This window comes from Mchenga conophoros, linkage group LG20 (assembly GCF_057382185.1).
Source record: "Mchenga conophoros isolate Kocher_MC1m ecotype Shallow Benthic linkage group LG20, M_conophoros_male_GT1.1, whole genome shotgun sequence".
In the NCBI taxonomy this organism is placed as follows: Eukaryota; Metazoa; Chordata; class Actinopteri; order Cichliformes; family Cichlidae; genus Mchenga; species Mchenga conophoros.
The window spans coordinates 5,023,239-5,050,935 of record NC_140545.1 but is presented as its reverse complement, the minus strand read 5'-3'; the positions used below and the strand labels follow the sequence as shown (position 1 = coordinate 5,050,935).

The following is a 27,697-nucleotide window of genomic DNA, read 5'->3' as shown; positions in this document are numbered from 1 at the left end:
AATTGTTTTTAAAAAAACAAACAAAAAAACCCATGCAAGTTTATTATATGCACACTTTCATCTACACCTTGGTCCAGTTACAGTTAAAAGACATCTACAGCAGCTGGCTTGTTATCCCCAGAGCTGATAAAGGTATGGGAACAGTAAACAGATGTTCATCATTAGCAGAGGGAAAAAAAAAGAGGGAATCCCTTCTTCAACTTGGCGACCAAGTAGCGCCCCCGGTAATTTAAACATCTGCCTCAATGAAAAGCCGACAGGGAATTGCACAGTGCTGTGGTTGGTTATTGCTAGATAATGAGGTAAATGAGAGAGCTTCAAATTTTTCTTTTTTCATTTGGAAAGATGCCAGTGCAAAAGTGTGTCATTTCAAAGGACGGTTGTTAAAAGTTTTTATGGGTAGGGTCATAAATCTAATAATTAAATGAAGGTAAAACTATCTGAAACCTTCTTTTGTGGTTCCATGTTGGTCCCAGAGTGGTTGGGCACAATCGCTGCCACATCAGTCATTTGTGAAACCTCATTGAAGCCTCGTTGGTACCATTTCGGCTGCTGCTGTGTTAATTTCTTAAGCGACCATCATCAGACTAATAACAAACTGGACCAAAACTGGATCACAGATTTCACAGGTGGTTTGTAAGTAGCACTAAGACAATCCCACAAAAACACCACAAACATCATGTGGAGGTTCACTTTAGTTACTTGATTGAAGGAGGTGAGTCCTGGTGATCACTTCTCAGCTACAGCCGGCATTCACTAGCCAGTCAGTCACATCTCTTCTTTAAGCCTTAAGTTTAAATTGGTGGTTTATACTTTTTCCTACCCTGGCCTTATTGATATGAAGGGGTAAATTAGCTTTAGAGAACAGGTTTTTGTCCCAGGCTAAAAACATGTATTTTAAGCTGCAAAATTTGGCATTTTAACATGTTTGTCTATGCAGGTTTACTTGATGTTGGATCAAGGATTAAGTGGCAATTCAAGGAAATCCATTCTGGCTTCATGTCTTGTTTGCCTGTAGATGGGTTCTGAATCCGGCACTATCACTGTGATGTATGTGGGAAACAGTTACCTGCTTGTTTTGGAGACAATTTAGAAAAAGTAAGCCAACAAAGAAGTGCCAAACACTACAGCCACTACAGGCTGCCTCCAAAAGTGAGTCACTCCCCTTACACCCCAATGTTAAAATGCCAAAATTTAAGGAGTCGTACACTCGAAGCAGTAAGCAGTGACCATGAAAACTCAGTGACATTCAGCAACGACAAGGGAAATAACTGGCAAAGCAAACTGGGCGGGTCAAACTTTTCTGAAATTTGAGGTGAGCAATTGAAACGACTGCCAATGAGGGTGAAGAATATAAACAGCTGCAAATAAATTGCCATCCTGTAGCACCTATGTCACTATTTGTGGAGGAATTTCTGTTTAATGTGAATTTCTGAGTATAGAGCCTGTGATTTATCACAGTTAATTGCTATAAAATCACAAACAGACTGCATGTAATTGTCAGCCTGTACCGATTCAATTGCAAACTGCTAGCAGGCATGTTTCAGTCTCAATGACATTTCAAAGGAACCATTTTGAATGCAGCAGATTGTGAGTTCATTGTACATGGATGCAATAATTATTGGTTGTGTTGTGGTCTCCACAGTAGATATGTCCATTGCTGCAGCTCAAGCTCACAAGCTAAAGCTCCCGCAGTTTTGAGATCAGTGTCTTAAAATTCAGATTTGATCAAATGTGGCCCCTTGGTTTGGTCTACAAACTACATTTTTCACTTATCAACAGGAACAAAAGGTTAATTCTCTTTCTAAGGCAGATAAGCTGAACACAAACAGCTGTGATTTTGCCCTTATTATGACTCCAGAATGCTTTTGTTCCCTGGATCTGGCCTCACCTCAAAGTTTCTTTGAGTTTGATCGACTTTAACGGGAAGAAACGAGAGGAAGACGTTTTCACCGTTTAAAAGTTCTTTAATTGTTCAGTTGGTATAGGATTTGGAAGCATTGAGTCAAGACATGGTCAGCAGCCATACAAAACGAAACCAACTAATTAACATCGACTTGAGAGGGGGAAAAAAAACAAAACAAAGGCAACACACATACATTAAAAAAGAAGACAATTTAGCCATCGTCAGGTGATCACAGTAAAAAGACGCACAGTCCTAGTCTCAACTCAACAGCATGCTGAAAGTTCAATGATTCGCACAAACTGACATTCACTCACAACTCGAATAAAAGGCTGCAGAACAACCCTGATAGGCAAAAAAGTACAGTAAGACACCTCAGAGAGAACAAAACAAAGAAAACAAATCAATGCATAGACAACAAAAAAAAAAAAGTTTCAAAATAAAAGTCAACCTAAAGACAAATTTCTTGTGTTGGCCTTTTACATTGCGATGATTGAGGACATTCAAATAGAAGTTATTGCCAACAGGATATAACACTTGGATAACACTTACCCATAAAAAAGATCATCTTTTTAGTTGTTGTTGGTTTTTCTTTCTCCAGAAACATTTTTAAAAGAGCTAGTAGCTTCCACAAACATCAAGAATGTACAAACAATGGTCATTGTGGCAAGGCTTTGAAGATCCTCGGCTGAATGAACATTAAAAGCCACGAGGCAGACATGCTCGGCGTCGAAACATTACAGTTATTTTAAGTTATACAAGTTAACAAACTGTACTTAAACACATTTAATACTGAGCAGTTCACTAGAAAATAAAAGCATGTCCGGTGTTATCCGCTTAGCTATTCCAGTCGTGTCAATTAACAAGATTTATTTTTTTTTTTTTTAAACACTGACAGGATAAAAACGTGTTTACAAAGTTTTTTTTGTTCTCAAATCCACTGAACCAAACAGACTCTCTGTGCTAAATATCAAAATGTATTTTTTTTGCAAATATCCCACTGATAATAGTGCAATAGATACAGTACAGTCAGAAACATACTCCCGAGGATTTAGAAACGCACCGCTTTGCGTTACCTTTCTGAAAGTCGGCTGAAGCAAAAGGAAGCGGAAAGGTTTTTAAATTCTCAGAGTATCGCACGCACTCCTCGTGTTTGGCGCCATGTCTTTAGTTACAGGTAGTTAAAAATTAGAGTTTGTGACTTTAGTGTGAGCAAAGAGCCACTGATGGTTGATGACGTTACAGAGCGACTCGTGGTTCTCCCACCTTTAATGGTGTGTTTGAAGAGCCGGTTGTCGACTCGGTAAGCAATAAATTACAACTACAGCCTGTTTCTTTCCTAACTCTCAATTTCATCTTACAACTTAAAAAATAAAGAAATAAAAAAGTCAAACAATTGGCACACTTAATTCATGTTTCCTATTTCCCAACTATCTGTACAATTAAAAAAAAATTTTTTTACATGTCACGTCTGGGGTGAACGTGCACACTTGTGTTTCATGATTGATGTGATTACGTCTGGTAGTGTTTTTAACTCTTCCCTCTCTCTTTTACAGCCTGCGGGTCGAAAACTAAGCGTCAGAAAGAACAAGCGGGGCCTCATTTATAAACCGATCCATGGATTTCACAAAGAAATAAAAGAAAAAGAGAAATGTGTCGATTTTCATTTACATAGACCCATGTAGTCAAAGATGAATGATTAATGACGGGCCTGCTGAGAGTGTTACTACACACATCAATCAGCTGATCGTACTAGTATTCATGCAAGCCACACGGAAAATTCCAGAGATCTCAAGTCATACTTGTTTTTGAAAACATTCTGGGTTAATCTGATGAAGGAGAGCAGAGGTGGGTTAGATATCACTGTGGCTTACTTCTTTTAGCTGATGACATTTCCGTGTGGAGTATTAAGGGGCGAATTTAAAAATCCGCACCTCCAAATCTGGCGTGGTTGTCTGGCAGAAAAGGATGGGGTGCCAACTCTGGGATGGAAATGAGTTGATGTGTCTAGTGGAAGAGTTTCCAAAGGAAGGGAAGAAGGTAGCGGGAGATTAACACACGGGCTGGCGTGGTCTACACTGAATCTATGTTCCCAACTTCATGCACAGTTTTGGGTCATGAATGAGCCCACAGATACAAGCGGCTAAAACGAGCTTCCTGAGAAAGACGAGCAGAGTAACAGATAGTCTGAGGAGCTCAATCGCCCGGGAGGAGTTCACAGTAACCCTGCTATCACCTCCATCTAAAACTAGCTAGCTGAGGTGGTCCAGAGCACTTGGTTTCCTATAGGTGAGATGTTACGGGCATGTCCAGCTAGAAGAGATAACATCATCTCCGCTGGCTCGGCAAAGCCTCAGTGTCCCTGTAGGAGAGTTGGAGGCAGCTGCTATGGGGGAGGGAGGTTTGAGCATCTAAGCACAGAGTGCCTTCCCTTTGAGCTGGACGTGGATAAGTGGCAGAATGGATGGATGTTTACCAAATTACACGGAAACTCCACTAATGGGAATGTTTACGTCTCCGCAGAACTACAAAATAATATATGTCTTTTTTTGTCCTATTGATGGGGTTCAACGCATTTTACTTTATTTCCAGAATGCAGGGTCGAGTTAACATCTGTATCTGTAGGGGAGAGCATTTTGCATTTTTCATGTTTATAAATGAGGCCCATGGTGGAAAGCAAACAAAAGCCTTTATAACACAACAGCTAAACCAAAAACAACTTCAGCCCAGCGGGGTAAGCAGAAATAATCAAAATCTCTCCTCTAACACTCATCAATCATCGCTCTCGCTGCTTGACCAAAACTATAATTCTCTTTGCTTCGGTCAGCCCGCTGGTCAATTCTACCAGCAACAGCAGATACAACATGTAACACTGCTAAAAAAAAGAAGAAGTCCCAATACAAACAGAACGATACACATCCAAACCCTCCTAAAAAAACAAAAAACCCAATGATAATCATCCACACGATCTGAGTGTTTTCACTGACTGCCTTGGTGCCAAAGCTTCAGCCCGCAGTGACCCACACTTGAGTGCATCTCAGGTAATGGTGCGCCGACTTGTACGAGGAGGAGTCGAGGGGTGGAAAAGGCCGGGTGGAGGGTGAGGCAGCCCCCGCCCCGTCTCTTCCCATCCTCTTCTGTCCCTCTCAGGCATCCTCCCTTCACCTCCTCTCCTGAGCTCAGCAGGGGTCGTGTTTGTGGAGATTAAAGGTGGTGTGGATCACGTGCAGGGAGGGATTGGGGGTGAGGTGGGTGGGACGAGGGGCGCGGGAGCCAGGGTCACTGTCGTCGATCCTCCGTCTCTGACCGTGAGAACGCCATCACCACATCCTCTGCACCTGAGAATCAACGTGAGACACAAATACAGACTTTTAATGTGACATGCTTTTTATCTAACACCAGCATCGATCGATAAAGTACGATAGAAAGGATAAAAAAGAAATAAAAAAACACTACTTGGGCTACTTGTGCGCTTACATTTGACTTATGCCGTGTCTCTACTGTTGCACTGTAACACTGCTGCTGCTGGGCCCTTGTGGCAATAGATACACACTTTGAATGAAGTAGTATGTCATCAGTGACAACAGCACATTGGAAAAGGATGGAAAATGCCCTTCATTTTGTTCGCACTAATAAATGCTGCCGCCTGCACAAGCTGCAAGCATAGATAAAAAGCTATTTAGAGTTTCTTTTTCAGACTGTCAGAAATATCATAATCGTAAATTTCCTTTATTCCGGGACATCGTTTTGAGGCTATATTTCCCACCTCTAGTAGCCACCCGGACAGGACATGATGGAAAACCAAAAAAGGTAAGGATTTTATTATCAACTGGGAAGGAAACTTTACTTCCAGCTTCAGAAGATAAGCTGTTAAAAGAAACTATTTACTTTTCTGACTAACAGGAAACGTGTTGTTGCCTTTTCTTAGAGTCGGTCTAAATATTGGACTAGGCACAGAAGCAGTAAGTGCAAACACAACCATACAGAAATACTAAGGAACTTTTGCGCCAGTCATGAAAGATTTGAGAAGAGGCCTCGGGCAGAGACTTATGAAAGTTACCTGATGCATTTACAACAAAGTCAAGTCTGCGAAACATTTGTTGGGCTGCATGCACAAAAAACAAGGCCGCTCTCTGCCGTGAGGGATCAAATTGCATTCTTCTAGCTACATGCATCTATCCCGGTTAGGGCTGCCACAAACGATTATTTTGATAGTCGACTAGTCACCGATTATTTTTGCGATTAGTCGACTAATCAGATCATCATCCATTGGAGGTACAGCGTACAGCTTATTGCACCAGCAGCATCTGGTCTTATATAACTATCATTAGCTTACAGCTTGAAGTGTTTGTGCTAACTAAAAATAAAGACAAGATGGTAGTTTATTAATTTTTAATGAAATTTGCAGATTGTTTCGGTGAAGTTTAATAAACTCCTTGCTTTCTAAAATATAACAGGACACCGGAGTATATTCTCCAGCTTCTGATAATCAGCTGTCTGCTTGACAGTTTTAGCTGTGCAAAAACTATAACTTTAATCTCAGCCAAACCGATTTACTCAGGAACAAATAAAATACTAAAGAAAGCCAAACAATAACATTTTTAAGTTATCTAAGTGACTTATATATATATGTTTAACCTGACTAGCGAAAGACGGCGGTGGGTTTGAAAACGATTTGCCGGGAGTCCGGTGTTCTCACGGCTCTAGTTAGCCTTGCCCCCGCCTAGCTAACGAGCTAGTGGGTAACAGACGTCTCCGAAAACGTCGGAGCGCTTTTGAAAATACGTGGTGTCTTGATAAACTGAGCAGATATTTGAGGTTTACACAGCTACATTCTCGCCTGAAAATATGTTAAAGGTTTATTTTGTGACCCAGAAAGAATAATAAGAGTAAAGTTAAAACTAACTAGCTGCCGCCATTGTTGACAGCTGCGCTATGAATTCTGGGACACAGCTTCTTCTTCTTCGGGGTTTAATGGCAGCTGGCATCCTTGTACATGCAGTGCTGCCATCTTCTGTTTCAGTCCGTTATTACACTCTTAAATCCTACTACTCATTCCTGCGTCCTTTGTGATCTTACAAAGCTTCAAACGATGCGTCGACTATTAAATTAGTCGTCGACGATTTTAATAGTCGACATAATCGTGACTAGTCGACTAATCGTGGCAGCCCTAATCCCGGTCAGTCTTCCACATGTTTTGTGCTATCGGAAAACCCAAAACACGTTTGAGTTCAAAGTGTGAAGCCAGACAAGTTTTCCACAGGTCCTAGGATCCCGTCGGTATCCTGTAAATCCTGTCAGCTGTGACTATAAAGCCGAAGGGGAATACCCTGCTGTGAAAATCCTTTTGGTGCATGCAGGTAATTTCGTGTATCGCCATATATGTATCACCTACTGTGGGAACCCACCCTCCTCAATCTGAAATCACAGCACTCTGACTGGAGATACTGCAACACCCTGAGTGGCTCACTGACCTCCTACATCCTGCTCTGCAATGGTAACACTTAAATCTGAGGCTTCAGCACCAGTCAGTGTCCTCTGCTGTAGTACAAGTGTGTCTGCCAGTAAACTGTGTGAGAATCCAGCAGATTTCCAATTCGTGGAAAAAAAACTATCAGTGTTTACCATTTCCTTTATTCTTTCTGTGCTCGTTTCATTTTGCCACCTTAATGAGGACCAACCGATAATTACAGCCTCATTTGTGTTGAGTCAACTAATGAATCCTGCCAGCTACACAAAAAGGACTTTCTCAGCTGGCTTCTGCTTAACAAGAAATCATTCATTAGTCTGCTGCCAACTGTGATTTGTCAAGTGATTTGGACACACACCCACCGAGTGTGTTTTTTTACTCTCATAAGTGGATATACATTTTCCACTTCTGTTCACATAACATTAAATAAAATATACAAAGGTAATTCAGTGCCTCATATATTCAGCTGTTCTCTCATATTAAGCACTCCGGCATTCAGAGTTTAAACAAAGAAGAAAATATCTAGTTGTCAAAAAGGAAGTACTCTCCCTCTTTTAATTTTAAGGTTTTACATACAGGACAACACAACTTCTTCACATCATTGCTTCAGTTCATTGATGTGTGTTTGCATTCATTCATGCACAGCTCTCTTAAGGTCCCCCCCACAGCATTTCAATCAGGCTGAGTATTTCCAAGTCTACTGTTGCGTGTTACATGTGAAAAAGCCTAGCGGAAGATAATGTCCCAACCTGATTCATTTGAGAATGACGTGGGAGACCCCATTAATGTCTCCCAAAACCTTAAATTAAAAAAAACTACCTCAACGATGAGAGGAGAAAAACGATAGCAAGGTGCAATAGTCTACATCCACAGTACGCATGAGCATGTGATGACATAAAAACCATCTAATAAGCAACATCTAAGAAATCTCATTAACACCGAGCTCCACACCTTTTCAAATGGTTAAGAAGAATCTCTATCAGCACCTCGTGTGTGCCTGCTATAAAAAGCCTTTCTTCTCTTCAGCCCTGAAGTGCGTGTTAGATTTAATTATTATGGATAGGGCTGGGCGATATGACCCAAAATTCATATCTCGATATTTTTTAGCTGGATGGCGATATAAGATATATATCTCGATATATCTTTTTTTAAAGCCATAAAGTAAGAACAAAAAGAGAGTTCTTAGTCAAAGCTGTGTCCCAGATGTCACACAGGCACTTTTATTAACATAGAGCAGATGTACATAAAATTTACTCAAAAATAAATTATGAGCATTTATTAAATAATAATGCTCCATAAATAAAAGAAAACAATGTTGTTTTTGTGCATAACAAAAAGCTCACAAATGTGCAGTCAAAATGTAAAGTAAAAGACGAGCACTATAACAAAGACAGACAGATTTCACAGCTGCTCTGTTCCCAACTTGTACTGCGTGACTGACAGCCTGGAGTTTGTAATCCGCTTCGCAACCACGTCTCTTAACAGGTGCCATTTATGGTCCTTATACACAGTAAGGTAATATTACGTTGAAGCACAGTACGTATCACTCCGCGAGGCTCAGCCGTAATGCTCCGACAATCCATCAAGCGGTGCAGCTCCGTAGCTTACCAAAGTCGTACTAAAACATTTTTTGACAGATTGCTGAGCGCCGTGTTCCACATAAAATCGGTTCGCGGCCATCAAGCACAACCAGAATTCATACATAAGGCGCGCTGTCAACTTTTGAGAAAATGAAAGGATTTTAGTCCGTGCAGCACCTCTGGGCTGCATGGCGTTAGCGTGGTTAGCTCGTTAGCGTGGTTAGCTAGCTAACACGTTGACGCCGTCCAGCCCCACGCACGGGGCGATGCGCAGTAACTCGTTAACGGAGATTTGCCGTGTCCATCTTGTCGCTTCCTGCAGGTGAAGCGATGGGGGAGGAGGGGGAGTTGTGTTCAGTGAAGGAGAGGCGAGGCCGAGTAACGTTGCGTAAAGACGAAAGTGGACGAAAGAGAGGCAAACTTGCGGCTCCGCAAGTATAATTATAACGTAACATAGACTATATCGATATAAAGGATATGGTCACATCTTATATCTCGTATAAAAATATATCGATATTTTTTAAAAACTCGATATATCGCCCAGCTCTAATTATGGAGATATGAAAGTAGGCCAGGGACTGTGAGCCTTCACATGTATTTGGCACAAAGGGCGGACCCTCCTCATCAGACGGCACAGACCCTCCAAAAAAGCAGAATTTTGTTTTTAATTTGCTATCGCTCTGGGAAAATAATTTGCATCTTTCTATAGCGCATTCAGGTCATCCTGGAGCTTGATGAGATCAAGATTTTTTTGAGGGGGGCGGAGGGTTAATGTGATCTTTCAAGCTCCCCCTCCCATGGGAGCTCCCTGGCTTACCCAAAAGAGACTACCGTACAAGAAAGAAAAAAACAGTATCAGAAACATGGTGCTTGACTTCAGCTCATAACACAAACCTCATCTGCTCTGAGACACCACGTGGGGATAAATGGTGCTTGAAAAAGAGACAATTATGTAATACCACACAATAGGAGAGTCGACCTGAATTACACCTCTGCTGAATAGCACGGATCATGTTTTGGTGCAGCAGCGTGTAATAACAGCCATTCATCAGAATAAACGCCTGCCTGAATTATTTTGTGTGATGGGAGTTCGTTATTGTGTAGCGGGCGGTTCACGCTCTGAGCAACTTGGGCAGAATAAAGCAGCCGATAGTTTCTCCAAATACTTCCACAGATGGATGGAAGGGCTTTATCTGAGCACTTTGCCCTGCCACACACACACACACACACACACACACACACACACACGCACACACTCTCGCCAACAAAATGGAAACGTCAGGTCCCTCAACACTGTTGCCTAGCGACAGATAAAAATCACGACTGCATCACTCCCGTTGCGGCCTATGAGCAAAAAGCTTTCGGTCTGTTTCGTTGCAGCTCTGCGTCCAGCCCCCTTTCTCCTTCCTGCTCCCCCACCCACCTCACACTGGCTCCTTCCTCGCCACACGAGAGCGGCACAACAACACCGGATGGTGGATTATATGAATACAGTGACAGTAAATGTGCTCAGCCCACCAAAAGAAAAAAAATAAGAACATTAATGCGTTCACATGAACATATTCATAAGCAAGCAGCCTTTCTTCGCTTCTCTGAGACTACAAATCAAAATGTGGTTGCCTGGGATTAACTGCAAAACACACAGGCCTGCAGAAAAACCTCAGAGGACAAGAAAACTGTGAATTAACCCAAAAAGAAGTTTGTTTGATGTCAAAGGCGCCAAGCTGCACTCCCGAGGGTGTCTCCAGCCTCTACATGATGACTCTAGTGTAGCAGCGAGGAAGCACCAGCAACACTTCAGGTCACAATCTGTGTAGGGTCAGGCCAGGGGATAAAGGCGTGGGACACCCATCATCCCCCCAAACTCAACAACAGCAGGGGCGAGTTAAGAAGCGTGACACACAGCGGGGAAGTGTGTGTGGTCCAGCTCAAAATATTTACCAAACACAGTGGGTCTGTCGGCTCAGAGCCCTGCACTTCTTCCTGCTTAGTAATTATTACAACAACATAATTTTAAACGGTCTTTTTAAACAAGATAATAAAGCTCAAAAACTTTGTGGTTTAAAAATAAAAAAAGACTATTTTAATGCTATCCTTTATAAACAAGGCTGTACAGATAGATTTGATCTGTTTGTAACAACATTTGTTTTTAGAGAAAAGAACTAAAAATCAGTTTTGGTTAAGGAGATCATAAAGCAGTTCTTTCAGACATACTCTAACACACCTTCTGGCAGATTTGGAATAGAGATATAAGGAGAAACTGAGGCAGACGTGGTACTTAATAAATCTGAGTGCTGGGCAGCAGACTCATGCTGCAGTGAGGAATCGGATAAAGCCAGGATCAATACGGCTATGGCCAAGCCAAGAAGCCAAACAAAGCGGGGGGAGGGGGTTTGCTCAGTGCTCTGACCTGGTCTGAATATATTGATCAAACATGGCTGCGGTGAATGAATGGATGAGACAGACAGAAAGAGACCCGAACATCACAGCCAGGCTGTGCAATTAGCACCCCAGCCTGGCCCTTTCATGACACCTGCTCCACTCCTACCAGTGTAGCACGTCACAACACCACCGAGGCCCAGAAGGGAAGGTCAGCTTTCCTGGGACATCTGAGGTTGCCATGGCAACCCCACTCCTCCTCCACCTCTATTGTTGAGGCCATGCAGCATCCTTCTGGGAGGAATAAACTTCCCTCGTCAAATCAGAAAGGATAACAAGCCCCGAGACTGCTGCCTTTATGAGCGTTTTGACAAACCGTATTGTTTAAAGTGACATGACGCCAATTACAGAAAGCTGTGGATAAAAGAGCTAAAGAGGAGGAATAAAAAGCCCTATTACAAAGACAACCACTGTATTACTGCGCGTCAACTAGTGTGTCAACGAGGTCTCTGCATCATAACGTGTTAATTCGCTTTAAATAGACACAGTTATTAAATAGACACAGTTACAAAAAGTGGCAATTAACACTCAAAGGGAGTGCCAAAAAACACAATTTCAGGATTTCTCACTTCAATGCCAAACATGGTAACAGCATTTAAGCACAGCTTATTATCCTTCTATGCAGATTAAAAAAAAACAACTTCATTAAGGCATTACAGTAAAAAGCTGTGTGGAAAAAAACCCCGTCTCAGCTACGGAGCCTTCGGCAGAGAATTCCTCTTTGGCCTGATTAAAATCGCAAAACAAAATTCTGTATTTGCATGTATGGTAATCAGCCAATTAAAACTATCTGAAATGCAAATCCAGTGACCCCTACTCTTACAAGAAATATGAGTGGCAGAAAGCTGATTTTCTATTGTTTTTTGTTTGGTTGTTTTTTTTCCCCCACAAGGAAGAACCAGTAAAAAAAAAATCTGGCAGTTGAGCAGAGTCTGAGAAAATGAGTCTCATGTGAGCTACATTCCCACTCAGTCCACTCGACATGATGAAGACTGAACACTTCTCTGCTGCACATCATTTTTGCACCAGAACGTGCTAAGCAGACGGCAACCCTGATGTTATCCATCAGTCACATCAGTAGAGCTACACCTTAGGAGATGTCTTGCAGACAACCTAACCTTGATTTCGAATAACATCAGAGGACATTCACTACTCCACTGTGCACGCAGCGCCCTCTAAGCACCCCACCACCTGATCAATGACGCCATGTGTGACACTATCGCTCCATGCTGACACCCCTTGAGGGTGCTGGTATCAGAGCATCCTGCGTCAGCATGGTCAAACTACGCTGCGTTTCACATAATCACAAACCAGTATTGATGACCGTGTCACCCGTTCGCGACGCTGAGAACATGGGCAGACCAATTTTTCCCCAGACAGAAAAACTCAATAAGGAGATTGAAAAAAAAAAATGAGGCCTATAATTCAACATGATCATGATGCTGGTATTAATAAAACGTTATCAATATCAACCCCTTAAGTACTACGAAGCGAATAATAATTAAAGCTGTAGCTTCAGCATCTGCTGCAGAGATTAACCAGAAGTTTATGGAGATGCAACTGCCAGCTTGACCCACCCTCACTTATGGCAACATTTTAGTAACAGTGTTGACATCCTTGCCAATCTCATTTAGCAACCAAAGAAAACCCCAAACAACTGAAGATAACTCGCTGGTACAGACAGTTCTGCTGGTTCATCCGGCGGGATGGTACAGGTCTCCTGTCATTATAATGAAGTGTGAGCAGTGCAAACTAGATAGAGTACAGCATGAGTCAAACCTCTCGGTACAGGTGTTCAGAATTTGTCTAGCAGCAGAAATACACATTCAAATACATTCTAGTGCAAACGCCCTTTCCTCAAAGTGTATGAATAAAATTAGCATAATTACCTATGTTTATCAGCTTGCTGTGTGACTCACTACCAGGCAACAAATATACTTCCTTTCATCTTTTTTTACTCCCCAATTACCAAGTGTAAATGAGATCAAATACTGGACTTTCTCTTCACACCAACTGAAAAGATCCCATGTGTGCTGATCCCTACAAACCGCTGTCCTTCAGCACAGCGCTCAATATTTAAAACAGATTAACTCTCAGCAATCTGCACGATGCTTAATCACAATACCTCAGACATAGTGCAGACCACAAATTATCCACTGGCACACCGAGGAAGTGGCATGCTGCCAAATGACACTAAATGTGTCCGTTTCTGTGATGTATAATGCAGACTTGGAGCGCCATATTCCTCCATAATTGATGAGACTCTTCCTAGCTTTATTGACAAAGCAAAGACTTTGCATGGAGTGAGAGGCGGCGAGCACAGCAGCATAAACTGACAGCTAGACTGCAGTTAAAAAAAGAAAAATGTACATCATAAATTAATGACTTCAAACCAGTACTGATCTCCCATTCGGGTGCTGTAGTTTGAAATATATGACACGATCATACGTCCTGTCTGCTGCAGTTCTTTATATTCTGCTGCCTGATGAAGGAACGCAGTCTAATAATGAAATACACATCATCAGTGATGCAATGACCCATATTAAAAATTCAATGTCGCGTCCCACACTGCACAGTGAGGGCGCGATTAACAAAATGTCAATGTACTTCGGCGGCATGGCGCGGCACAGCACGTCGTACCTTTTACCCGCACCTTACTCAACACCTTATATAATCACAGCCTAATCCCTTCGACGCAGAAAATGTGATGTTTCTAAATTCAAACATGATTGTTTCCCCACAGAGCAAGGACGCAGACAAGGACACCTAACACTTCCCTCTGGGTGAAGCATCAAAGCCAATTTTCCAAGCTGGAAGCTCCCCTGGGGAACCCAATATCATAAGGGGCAAAGCAAGACCGGAGCCCCAGCAGGTTCACCACAGGAGGACAGCGGGACTCCGAGCTCGCAGATGTGTTTTTGGACTGAGCTAAAGTCTACTCACAAATAAATAAATAAAATAACAATGCTGCTGCTTTTTTAGGTAACTGCAGTGCCTTTTCACATATAACATTTTGTTAAATATAGCGCCCTCAGGTGGATTAAGCTCAGGAGCACCACAGACAGGTTTAGAAAGCTCAACAGCATCCTCTGCTGTCTTGACAAGGCATGACCAGCATTTGTAAGGTTACATCTGTAATGAAGAGTGATTTACAGAGCAAACATCAAAATATTATCCATTAAGTAAAGCAGAGGAGAAACTAGTGATGTGCTTGAGCTGAGGATGAGTCAGTTGTTTCCAGCCAGTCATGCTGTTTGTGGCGTGAGTAATCTCGCAGCGCTGGTGGGCTGCTGAGTCGGCCTCCTGTGCACAGTCAGCGAACCAGTTCGGCCTGCTGGGGTGCAGACTGTAAAGGATGATGTGTGTTGAGGGATTTTCCCCTTGTTTTTGGTCGGGCATTTTTTCCTCTAAGGGTGGTGTCTGTGGGCTAATGTTTTATAAATGTTTAGCAATAGCACGCTGCCATAAACACCTTTGATTTGTACATATTTACAAAAAACTATGAAAATTAGAACTATACTGATATGCAAAATAGGAGTACAACAGGGTTTTTGAGCCTTTGGGGGTTGAATATGAGGCCTCATCTCATCTCTATGAATTTCGCTGCCATTTGATAAACAAAGATAGTTAAAAATTTGTCTTTTTACAATAACAGTGATTTTCTTTTCACCCTGGATAAAACTTACTGGGGCGTGCCAAAACCATCTTTCTGCAGTCCTATGAAAAACTAAGCACACCACATGGTTCAGTAGCTTGTAGAACCACCTTTAGCATCATTAACTTAAGTCATTATTTTCTGTATGACTTCAACAGTCTCTCACATCATTGTGGAGGGATTTTGGCCCACTCTTCTTTACACAGTTCCTTCAGTTCATTGAAGTTTGCCAGAGATCATTCATGTACAGCTCTCCTAAGGCCCTGGCACTACTTTTCAATGTGGGTGAAGTCTGGACTTCGTCTGGGTCATTGCAACACATTGTCCCGTTGAATGACCCGGTGGGGGCCAAGCTTCAGCTGTCAGGGATATGGCCTCGCATTTGACTCTAGAGTACCAACATCTGCACTTTGGTCTCATCTGTCCAAAGGACATTGTTCCTGAAGTCCTGTGGTTTCTTCAGATGCAGTGTTGCAAGCCTACACCATGCTGCCCAGCTCTTTTTAGAGAGAAGAGGCCTTCTGCTGGCAACCCTTCTAGCCATAATTGTTTAGTGTTATTCTAATTGTATTGCCATGAACATCAACATTTAGAATGCTAACCGAGACCTGCGGAGTCTGATGTGTAGCTCTTGGATATTTTGCAATTTCTCTCTGTATTGAACAGTCTGACCTTGGGGTGAATTTAGTGAGACATTCTTCCAGGGAAGAGTGTGGCAGTGTGTTAAACACCTAATGCTCCAGACCTAAATTAATGCCAACTGACAAACAGATCTGATTTTATAATCAATTAATAAAGTGCTTTTGTTTATCAGCACCTAGTGGCTACTTGCCCTGTTAATTTCTATGGAAGCAGTAAGGGCGTAGTTCATTTTTCACAGAACAGCATGAAGTGCTGAGAAAACTTTTTCACATGAATGTATTTTGCAACTACATGAACAAATATTTCCTAATAAAAAAATGCTTCAGCTAAAATGACTGCACCGTTAAACTGTGTGTGTGTGTGTGTGTGTGTCACAGCCTTACCCTGGTCTATGTTGTGCTGCGGTAGCTGGCTCATCTGACTGTGGACCACACCTGCGTAATTTCGGAGAAAAGCCTCTTCACTCGGCGTAAGCTGAAGAGGAGTGAACAAAGTCACTTTAAAAATCACAAAAAAGTAAAAACAAATTGAAATACTGACCTCAAAGACTAAGTCAAATACTTCTGTTCAACATGCTGATTAATGAAACATAGCAATTCTCCCAGAAACAGCCATGAGGCAATTTAGATCCAAAATATTTTGATTTTTAACATTAATTATTTCAAAGAAATTGATCTGTTTTTCTTCTCTCTGCTCCTTTAGCACACATTGCTTGAACAAACAAAATGTGTGCCAAATAAACTGAGGACTATCTTCTGTTGTTGTTTCACTCTAACAACAACATTATTAGGTGATGACCTGTGCAAACTGCATAGATCAGTTGAAGGTTTGGCTAGGGAATGGATTTCAGGTTATTATAATGTGTGTCTTTGCCAACTAAAGCAATAACCACAGTGTGCATGAGTTGTGCGTGCCTAAATCTGAAACTTCAAATGGCAAAGTTTTGCGGTAATCAATGTGTCTCCTTACATTTGATCCCATTTTCTTGAGCATGAGCAGGACCCGCACTTTCTGTTGGATGTACATGTCTTCAGGAGACTTTCCCGGGGCCTCCTCGCGGTTCATCCCCCCTGCTCCTGTGGCTCTGGACACACAAACACATCAGCATTACACAAGATCTGTGAAAATCAGTTACACAAACACAGTATTGATATGAGACAACTGGGTTGTTTCAGTGACACAGTGTGACAAGAGCCAAGCTCAAAGAGTGATTAGGCAATAAAGATTAGACCATTTCAACGAGTATCTTCAGCAGTTGTGTTATTCTGCATATTCAACCTGACCAAACTAAAGACACAAATTGACTGATCTACTGGAATTTCCCCACTTGATCCTCTCTCTTGAGTTTACAGAAAATGGTCAGTGAAAGAGAAAATATCCAGTTAGTGGCAGTTCTCTGGGCCTTTTTGATATCAGGGTTTTGAGGAGAATGGCCAGACTGCTTCAAACTAACAGGAAGACAACAGTAACTCAAACAACCACTTTTCAAAAGCTAAGGTCAAGGTATGTCAAAGGGCATCTTTGTTAGTGTAACACCTCCAATCTTGAAGCAGGTGAGAATAAACAGCAGCAGAAGACCACACCCCGTGTCACTCTTGTGAGCTAAAACAAGAAACTGAAGCTTCATTTCACCAAAATTGGACAACAGAAGGTTGGAAAAATGCTGCTTGATCTGATGAACCTCAATTTCTGCTGCAACATCTGGAAGGTAGAGTCATAAACTGTCACAAACAACACAAAAGCATGGATCCATCCTGCTTTCCAGGCGGGTGGTGCAGTAATGGTGCGGAGAATATTTTTGTGCCACACCTTGGCCTTCATTGTACTTATTGCATTGGTCGGTCTGGTTGGGTACGATTTATGTAAATTTCATCAGCATTGTCCATCAGGATCTTTCTACTGAGCATTTAGATTAAAATTTAGATAAAAAAATGTACCAAATATATATCCACAACAGGCCGCAGATTTTAAAGTATAACAGGAATGACTACTGGGCAAACATATGTTCAGATGTCCGTGTCGAAACAGAATATAATCAAGGCTCTTAGGCTCAACAGCCTACCTGAGTTTTGTTCATGACAATGTCCAACTCTTAATGACCACAGTTCACAAAGCTTAAATAATTTCAAACTGGTTTCTTGAACGTGACAGTGAGTTCACTGTACTCAAATGGCCTCCACAGTCACCGTCACTGTGTCATCATATCAACATGAACCAAAAATCTTTGAGGAAACTTTCCAGCACCTTGTTTGCTTTGCCACAAAAAAATAAGGCAGTTCTGATATGTAGATATATCGGACAGCCACACCCACAGTCTTCCAGTACTTCCAGACTACTTCATATAGTTAAAGTGCAGGTTTGGCTCTTTGCAGCATCATTAATATTGCATGGCAGTTTTTACACAGAGCTCGCCCCTGCCTGTTTCCATCTCTTATTCTCCATCTAACTAATGACCTATTTTCACTGTCAGTCTGCAGAGATGCGAAAAACAGGCAAAGGGGGGAAAAAAAACCGGGAGCAAAAAGAAGGTGATAAAAGGAGCTGCCAAATCCAATGTGTGTGACAGGAAAAGGTTCTGCTGTGATATGACACACACACACACGCCAAGGTCGGCTGCTGTCACATTAGATCTCTTTTATGCCGCACCAACCAGACAAGCATACAGCACGTCTTCATATCAACCCTGAATTTAACCGCAAAGGGTAAACACACAAGAGAAACAATTCACACAAAAGAGCAAAATAAATCATTAAAAAGGATAAATTATGTAAGGAAAAAAAGATTTAGAGAGAAAATATCAGCATGCATGGCAGGATTTGTTCTTCTGAGAATATTTCATAAGAGCCACAGTGACTATGATAGCACTTGCAATTTATTTTGGCCTCTTATCTATACAAAGGACCACTAATGCATGTTGACAGGCTGTTTGATGTAGGGTTATATTTAATTGAGGAGCTGGCTTGCTGTTCCCCCTTTCCAGAGCCCTGGGGAAAGAGGATGAATGGGGTACCGTAGGCCACTGGCTAGCGTTTGCCACTGTGAGCATGTGGATTCATCCAGATCAGAGCAGCTGGAGACCATGCTTCTGGCACTTTGTAATTATAGCAATCTTTGGTGACTGTTTACTGCAAGTAGCTAGTACTTGACGTCTCCTTGTCAGCTAAAGGAAGTAGCAGGACGCTGAACGAGGAGCAGATAAATACATTAGTTATTCCCTTCAACCTGAGCATCAGCTGTAGCTTAATTGGAGAGCTGCTCCAGAAGACTCAAAGCAAGAAAGACATGAAAAGACTGAGACGAGCTTGCCAGCATCAGTTCGGTTGCTCAGTAAACCTTCAGGGGATTGGTGGTGATCTTGTGTGAATTTATTTGGATGGGGGTAGTGATGGAGGGAGGATGTTGGTAGAGGGTGCCGGGGAGGTGTCAGTGTCTTTAGATCAGCAGCAGCGACACGTTTGATCACTTCTCCGAGCACCTAACCTCAGACAAACACAAGAGCTAAGACTCCCGGAAAGAGACCTACCAGCACGTAGACGAGCAGCATGAAGAATGAATGAAACTCAGGAGCTCCGATCTGCCTGCACACTGGGAATATGACAGTCATTGAATATGACTAGACAAAGAGTAGAGGATGAGGAGAGCGTCTGAAGTGAAACATTAGACTAATTGCCAAAAAGTGTTGTCTTGAGATCTATGAAGGCTGAAATGACGATGGAACAAAGACCCATCAGTTGTCTGTCATATTTTGAGATGTGACAATGTAACCATTTTCCCCCTCCTGCTGCTGGACCGACATATTCAAAATTCACCATCTGTATAAATAGGCCTACTGCTTTCATGACTGAGGCATTTCAGATCCTCTGATGTTTCCTTTTGAAGTTTAAAAACTGTCCATATTTAGCACCATGTCTACCCGGCCTCACTACTGTTTAGAGAGTTACAATTTGTATTTTTATCAGCCTGAAATGATTTTATTTTATCTCACATTCACAGCAATATCTGCTGTAAGAAGAACAAACATGCCGCATAGTCCCATAAGGACAATTTCGACAGAAATGAGAAACAATGTGGAAAATGTAAATCAGGACGATCAGAGATATTTTTTACATTATCATAATGTGTTTGAGAGTCACTTAAAAAAGAATCTTCTGTGGATTTCATCCTTGCTTCTCCTGGCTGGTAGAGAGCAGAAGGATTAATTCACAGATGACTATTTTGGGCAGCAGAGCAGCTACAGAGATAAAATAAAATAATTACAGCTCTGGTACAAACTGAACCGGATTACAAAATGTACAACGCTGTAATTAACGCTGTGAAGATGCTTATAGATCGAGTAGTTTCACACATGCAATCCTACTAAACAAACTGATTTTCCAGCCACGTTGATAATTACCCAACAATAATTCACATGTATTCTGTAGATGCTCTCAGTGAAGGCTAAACTAAGCTTAAATAACAAGTGACAGTGGGAGAGCAGAAAACAGAATATGTAGTTCTATATGTATATTGTCTAATTTTAAATTGATAAACACTAAGATATCAATGCCAAATTAATGTTTTTTCCCTTTTAATTTTACTGTGTACAATGTATTTTATTTTATTTACATGTTCAAAATAAAACAGACAACCAACCAAACAACCCACCAGCATAGGGTAAAGTCCAGTTTGAGATGATTTTCAAACCATATAACAATGTGTGTCCAAACAATCATGTTTATTTCATGCAGGGTTTACTTTTACATATCTGACAAATAAAAAAGCCACATCAAACTTCAGTCAGTGACTTCATGCACAGTGCAAAACTTACATTATTGCTAAGTGAGATGTGACCACCTTATGCCTCTAACAGCATCAATCTTTGAAAGGTCCTTCGCACGAAGGTCATTACGCGTTTCCGAGAGTGCCTGCTGCAGCTTTTCTGTGGATTTAGTCTGTCTTGCCTCTTTATGTTATCTCAGAATGACTCCTTGATGCTGGGGGCTCCATGGGGGCCATGCCATCTGTTGTCGGCTCTTCTCGTTGCCAAATCTTCACGAATCTGACTACATGCTCAGGATTGCTATCACACTGCACAAATTAATTTGGGGGTCAATAAAACCCATCAATCGTGATAGATAAAAACCTGCAGGTTGTTCTACTCTGGTTTTTCAGAACATGCACAGAAAACCACTAACAATATCATCCAGGAGGCATCTGGATCAGACTTATGAACAGTAGAACTGCATTTGCCACTAATTCTGATCAATTCTTTGCCAAAAAAAACCCCAGACCCAAACCTTCAAGAATCTATATTCTTCAGCGCTGCCTGTTGTAGTGCTCTTAGCTCTTCTTCTACCATAAATTTACAACCAAATATTTTAAACTTCTGACTCATCTGTCCAGAGTGTCTATCATTATTTTTTCCACATCCTGGTTTTTCTCGCATAGGCTTTGTTTCCAAGTTTCAGCAACGCCTCTTTGACCAGATTTTTCTATACTGTAAATACGTGCACCGGAGTCCAACCATCGCTAGCTGCTAGCTCACCTAAATCTTCTTATTTCGAAAGAAAGTCAACTGCTGTGATCTCAACATTAATTTTGTGATTCATGAGTAGACAACACATCTGGTGTCTACCACTAGATAACATGCCTTCAAAAGTTGATACTTTTAATAAGCACAATAAGGCATAAGATTTAAAACAGAAAACTTCATAATGATTGTATATGTATGTAAAAGATTCAGACATTAAAGATGCAATATAGGAGTAAAACTGTCTCCTGCTCTGCTGAAATGCTCCGAATATAAACATGGTTAGGCATAGTGATATTTGCTGCCTACTAGGATCATGCTAGCAATATTCTGGTGTGCTCTGCTGTGTAACGTCTCAAATCCTTTCAAGGACCACAATAAGGATCCTGTCAGACTCCTTTGTATGTTCCCGAGGTTAGGTTCTAGAGGTGGGCTGGCTCAAAGCTAATCCCTCGAGGGATACTCAGCCAGCCCCAGACACATACGGCTAATATTCCAGACATAATCAAAGGGTTTCTTTTGTGCTGATCTAGCTATAATCTCCCCCCTCTCTGCCTGTGTTGTGCTTTTGTCAGTGTTGTCTTGTTGGGCTGAGCTGAGACATCAGGCTCTCTGAGCCCCTCTAGGCAGTGGAGCTAAACTAAATCATCACTGAAACTAAACTAAAGAGTCTAAAAATGAGAATGCCTGGAATTTTATCGTGTTTTTGTCTCTATTTTATGGATTTTTAAGAGTTGTTTTGTCCATGACTGACCTATAAATGGACTAAAATTTCCAGTTGTACTGAGTGTGTATCCTTACAGTGCTCATTTTAACAATTTCAGTTCAACCCTCTATAATTTATGACTTTTAAACCTTCAAATAACAAGGGCAGTTATGCAGCATGGCGTGGGCATACACAACAGTTAGTCGCAGTCCAAGTTCTTTGATGTCTTTGATTAATGTGGCATTGCATCTGAAATCCCAAGCTATGTGCCATTGTTCAGCCTATCCTGTGAATTACTATTAGCATACATTTCTACGGATGCACTACTTAGTACATTCACATTACTACTTGAGAACTGGCTGGAGATATGTTACCATGGTAACCCAACCTCGTTTAAGATTAACCAAGTAAAGATTAGGAAAATTTTTAAAAGTATATTATGCCTAGCAAAGTGAAACCATATATTTAAACACTTCAAAGGAAGAGCTACTGACTTAGATCTCAGTTGCCTTAATCTCTGTCTAGCAATTTCTTTCATGTACTACTGCATTGCATTGTGGGATATTTATGCTGGTGTAATGATTGGCATACATCTGGCCCATTTATATGATGTACCTAAATGGTCATTAACAGTTAAAGTGCATTGTCCCTTTTCAATAAAATAAACAGATTTAATGGGTACTCCCCATTTACAGGTATCAGGGTGTAACATAAATGAGGTTTAGCTTAAACTGAAGATCGGCCTATACATGAACAAAAGTACTGAGATGCCCTGCCCTGATTGCATGTGGTAAGAGACTAAGTATCTCTGACTTCTGCAGTAAGTCATACTAGGGCTGTGCCACAACATACCATCCATGACAGTACAGGCAGAAAACTGACAAAACAGTGTCATGTTACATCAATCGATAATATATTAAACATGTAAAGTGTTTATGTTATCTAGTGCACGCAACAATCAGACAAGGCCAGATCCTGTTTTTGACAGCAGGAGCTGTACGCCAGCCTCCGATGACTATTTAGTACCCACAAAACTATTCGCGCTAAACGTGGAAACAACAAATTTGTTTCACCACTCACAGCAAAAGAAAAACACAGTCGTGTAAAACCAGGCTACGAAGGTGTGTGAAGAGATGCTAGCAGCTGCTGATGTGCAACCCAAAAGTAAACAAATGACTGAACCGAGCATCGCCGGAGTGCCGGCTAAGTGCACTCCATACAACAGGAAGAGCAAACATTGGAGGGAAATTACTGATGGGGTTGCATTGTGGAAAAGGAGGGCTTTAAGCAGCTGGTCAAACAGAGAAAAATATCAGGTAGGAAATATTTTTAATTTCAGCTTTAATATCCGACTATATTGTCCTTGCTGCCCTACTGGTGCACCATAATGCTACTGCTGGCACATTGTTTCAGCAGATTCGCACTTTGAATTACGTAGTCTGTCTCATTTCAAAAGAACGATTTTGTTTGCACTAATAAATGTTGTTGCCTGCAAGCTGTAAACATCAATAAAACTGTCCTCAGAAATATCATTATTGCAAATTTCCTTGAAAAATTATGATATAACTGTTGGGCTTTATCGCCCACCTCTGAGCTCATATTTGGTTGGATTAGTAAAAGGTCTCTATGAATACTTTTTCAGATTAAAATTTAAATCAAGTTATGATAAACGTGCAGGAAAATAAATCTCACGTTAAACTGTGTAGTTCAACGTGTTATGAAATATGTACTCAAATCATGCATTCCTTCAGTATTTTACACATTTTAAGCTTTTTATCTACCTCGCATCAACATTCAGCTCAGGATCACCAATTAACCTAATAGACATGTCTTTGGACTGTGGGAGGAAAACCTAACAGGCACAGAGTGAACATGCAAACTTGATTCGAGAACCAGAAACCTTCTTGCAGTGAGGCTGCAGTGCACCACTAACATTATATATACACTTTTTAAAAACATGGAGGCAATTATTGTTTCCACTAGTGTCTGCACGTAAAACAACCAGAATGACAGATCACATTGTACTGCTTTTTTCATCAGTGCGTTTTCTCCTGTTATCAGGGTGAAACATGGGACACGCGTGTCATGCTTGCCAAGATGGAAATAACAAGCAAAGGCCTTACTTTAAAATGACTACTGTCACCAATGTTTGCTAAAAGTGCACAGTTAAAGATTGCTCCCACTCCAGCAAATGGGATTATGCTTGATTCAAATGTCATTGCAGTGCCACATCTCTTAAAAGCCACTACACATTCAGTAATGCCACTTTAAAAATAGAGACAGGCCTATTGCTCGCATGCTGAATATTTTGTGTTGAATTGTGATTATGTGTGTGTTGGTACCCATTAGTGTCTCTGAGAAACATAAACTTCTCAAGACCATTTCAGGACTCTGGCCTGGCCTAACAGTGCAATGAGGGTCTGCTGCCAGGGATTACAGGATGCAATGTGATAGGTCTTCACATTTGCTGAGGGTCAAGCAGGGCGGAGGCTGCCACTGTTACTGGCTCTGCAATCAGCTGCTCACATGATGCATGACATCTGATTTACAAATCAAATTCCTCTGGCCAGCAGAACTCAACTGCATAGGGCTCTTGATAGGTCAACAGCTTAAACTGGGGGAGGAAAAGCCGAGACTGTAAAATAACTTGAATGGAGTCACGGGCTGCTGCAACATCCCGAGCAAATGTGTGAGAAACCTAAGTAAGCTTGGTGTGGCTGCCAGCTGAGCTGCCAACAACCTGGCCTGGTTCTGCACAGCAGCTGTGCTGCTGCAGGTACACACATTTACGAACACATGCTCTTTTCTACCAATGGGTCATTGCGTGTATTAAAACTAGCCGACTGGAATTAGGGCGGCACAATGTTGCCATTCAACACTGTAGTTTGGCAAATTTAGCCCAATCTTATCAGTTTTGTGAATTCTATACTAACACAACGGGGATGCAGCATGCACTGAGATGATTAAATATTAAATATCAACATAGTGTAATTTTCATTTTGTGGTTTATTGAGAGTTTTCGGGCCTTGTTAAGTGAAAATTTTAAATTGTCATAGCCAAACATCCCACATAAGGAAGTCTACTTGACACCCAGAGAATTGAATCCCTATTGAACGGGCAGATCGAGGTCCCGACACAACAAGCCGAAAGGCTCCGACTTGAACTTTGTGTCTGTCTGCATGCTGTCACCTCTTCATATGTACAATGTTCCCAACAATGGTGACAGTAAATGGGGGACAATGGCCGTGAACTAGTTTGTGGGAACATGATTGATAAGTAGGTCATGTCTTGTTGTCACCATGTGAGGCATGAACTCAACCCTGCCCAAGTGTTCAAGCTTTAGCAGGGCTTCTCCATGTATTCAACTATTCTTCAGCTAATTCTTTACGTCCATCCCGACTTCACTTTTTCCCCTCCTAGATGGTTCAGAATTTAATTGCAAATTTACATCTGTAATGTCACGGCTTTCCTTTGAATTTTTTAAAAAAAAAGTTTTTTGCAGAAACATTTTACATTAAAATTCACACGACTTGATTCTGCGGTTTTGTCTTCTTACGTCTAATTCGATAAAGCCACTTTTCCCACAGACTGTACCATATTACAAAATAAATAATTTTATTTATTTTTTTACGATCACAGAACTTGTCAAGCTTGTCAAGTTGAAACGGAAGCTGCTGCCTTAAGATGGCCCCTCGAGGGCACTGGCTGCAAGATTTTCAAAAGAACCAACGTTAAAGGCAGGGCACTAAATTCTGATTTATGAGATCTATGTGCTTGGAACAATAGAACAGACAGACATGAGCATCTCTCTTAACTTCCATAAAACAGTGTTTTTAAGTCCAATTCTTTAAAAAAAAATCTAATCTGGTGTTCACTGGGAATGAGATTGGGCGTGTAAGCCACGAGTAGACGCAAGCAGTTCTAGTGTTGCGGTGTCAATCCACAAAAGTCTACTACGTGGCCTGGTTAATGCTGACAGGATGACAAGTGCTGTGCCAAACACAGAGCAAGCAGTCATGAGATAAAACAGCATTGCCTCCCAAACTCTGCTGGCAGGCAGCTGATGAGGTCCCCTCGGGGCTCGAGGAGGCTGAAGAGCAGCGAGCACGAGGAGGCCAGTGGTCCTAATCTCTCTGAGAAATCCAGACAGCTAGGAGAATGTGCAAACTAAGGCAGGCTTTACATTACTGCGGTCCGTGACTGGTATTCGTCAGGAGATTTCAAGTGTGCTTGCCAATGTGGCAGAGCCCCAACACCCACACTCATCAATGCCCTGCTCCCAATAGGGTGCCAGCTTTGCCACTCTAGGAATTGTCAGCTTTCTGACATGTAGGAGGAGGAGGTGGTGGTGGTGTAAGCAGACATGGGTAACTGACGGTGTGGCACAATGCATCCATGGGTGAGACCATCCAAAAATAGAAAAGCAGGCTTGTGGGTTATGTGAAAAGCAAACTTGAACACAAGAAAGTGGCCAAAAACGCTTTGGTGGAGCTTCATGTTTAAATTTTAAACTCCAAGCCCAAGCATTGCCTTTGGGTGGGTGTTTGGGGACTGGGACAAATGTACTGTGCACCGCATGGAATTTCCAGCAGGAAACAGAAGGAGCCGTTATCTGAGACACGTTATGAACAATATTGTGAACATCGTGAGCGTGAGTGCAAGTGATTCAAACAGCTACGATATCGCAGGGTCATTTACAAGTCTTCTTAAATCTTCCCCAAATGTGTATAAAGCAACAGAAATGCCCGGAAACCCAGAGTGAAATAAAAACAGCTGTTTCTCTAAGAGGTGGGCACGCACGACCGTGGACTGGTTCCGTTGTCATGCTGCGGGACGCAGACTGTTCAAACTGTAGCAGCGCTCTCGCTAGCAAGCGGCGAGCCTCAGTCCGTTTTCGATGCGGGTCTTAAGCTATATCCTTCACGGGAAGGAAAAATGTACGGACCACACTCGTTTCTTTAACTTCCGAGTGGCTTTTGTTTTAACGTAAACACCCGCTTCATTTAGTCTCCACCAAAAGGGAAAACAACAACCAGGCGCTACACACTGGCAAAGCGGGCGATGCTAACCAAGCTAGCTCGCTAGCATGCCCCAGACAAAAGCCTGAATGAAGTTCCTATGGGTGCAAACACCATCCAGGTATCGCTGCTCCGCCAGAGGTGCAAACGCTGGGATTCGAGCACACGCATCGTTCCTAAACCCCCTGACAACGTTTCCCTCGTAAGAAAACTGGAGATTTGTGCTTACCCCTCCTGGTCCAGGTTTACTTTCTTCTGTGCTCTGTTTGAATGGTGTGTTGTTGTAGGAGGGCGTCCTGTTCCGGGGTCACATCCCTCCAGTCGGCAGAGCTACGGCGAACTGACTCAACGCAGCGACTCTCCTGCTGGCTCCCCGGTACCCCTGCCGGCCACCAGGGGCGCCACCGGCTCAGCCATCATTGCACACTCATCAGTGGAGTCTGAGCCGTGAAACGTGGTCTGGGTCCGACAGCCGGGTCACCAAAGGGTAAATTCGGATCTCTGTATGGCTGGTCTTTTTAAAGAAATAAATAAGGTGATGCCGGAATTAATACAAAGTAGTGAGAATGTACAGAAGGTATTTCTAGCTCTTCATAAGTTAAAGGAATCATAAATAGTAAAATAATATATTCGTTTAGGTCTATAAACTCAAGTTAAATTACATTCATGTGAGTTTGTGAGCATAAAATTATTTATTTATTGATTATTTCTTTTTAAAATTAGTTTGTTTAATTTTATTTATTTATTTATTTTTATTTTGGAGGTTAACTGTGGT

The 27,697-nt window shown here is 41.8% G+C and overlaps 1 protein-coding gene across 1 annotated transcript; it reads right to left on the bottom strand.

The window, feature by feature from the left end:
* Positions 1 to 1,946: 1,946 nt before the first annotated feature.
* Positions 1,947 to 27,290, bottom strand: ctnnbip1 (catenin, beta interacting protein 1). Its single transcript, XM_085258619.1, has 4 exons — positions 27,152 to 27,290; positions 16,659 to 16,773; positions 16,073 to 16,163; positions 1,947 to 5,241 (listed from the first exon to the last, which is right to left on the bottom strand). The coding sequence occupies exons 2-4, from the start codon at positions 16,752 to 16,754 to the stop codon at positions 5,183 to 5,185; spliced, it is 246 nt and encodes an 81-aa protein (XP_085114745.1). The 5' UTR covers positions 16,755 to 16,773; positions 27,152 to 27,290; the 3' UTR covers positions 1,947 to 5,182.
* Between the last annotated feature and the right edge of the window lie 407 nt (positions 27,291 to 27,697).

Coding starts and splice junctions, on each gene's coding strand:
- ctnnbip1 (XM_085258619.1), bottom strand. CDS start 16,754: ATGAACCGCGAGGAGGCCCCGGGAAAGTCTCCTGAAGACATGTACATC. Junction 16,164..16,658: donor TCAAGAAAATGGGATCAAAT/GTAAGGAGACAC, acceptor ACTCCTCTTCAG/CTTACGCCGAGTGAAGAGGC. Junction 5,242..16,072: donor GCAGCACAACATAGACCAGG/GTAAGGCTGTGA, acceptor GTTGATTCTCAG/GTGCAGAGGATGTGGTGATG.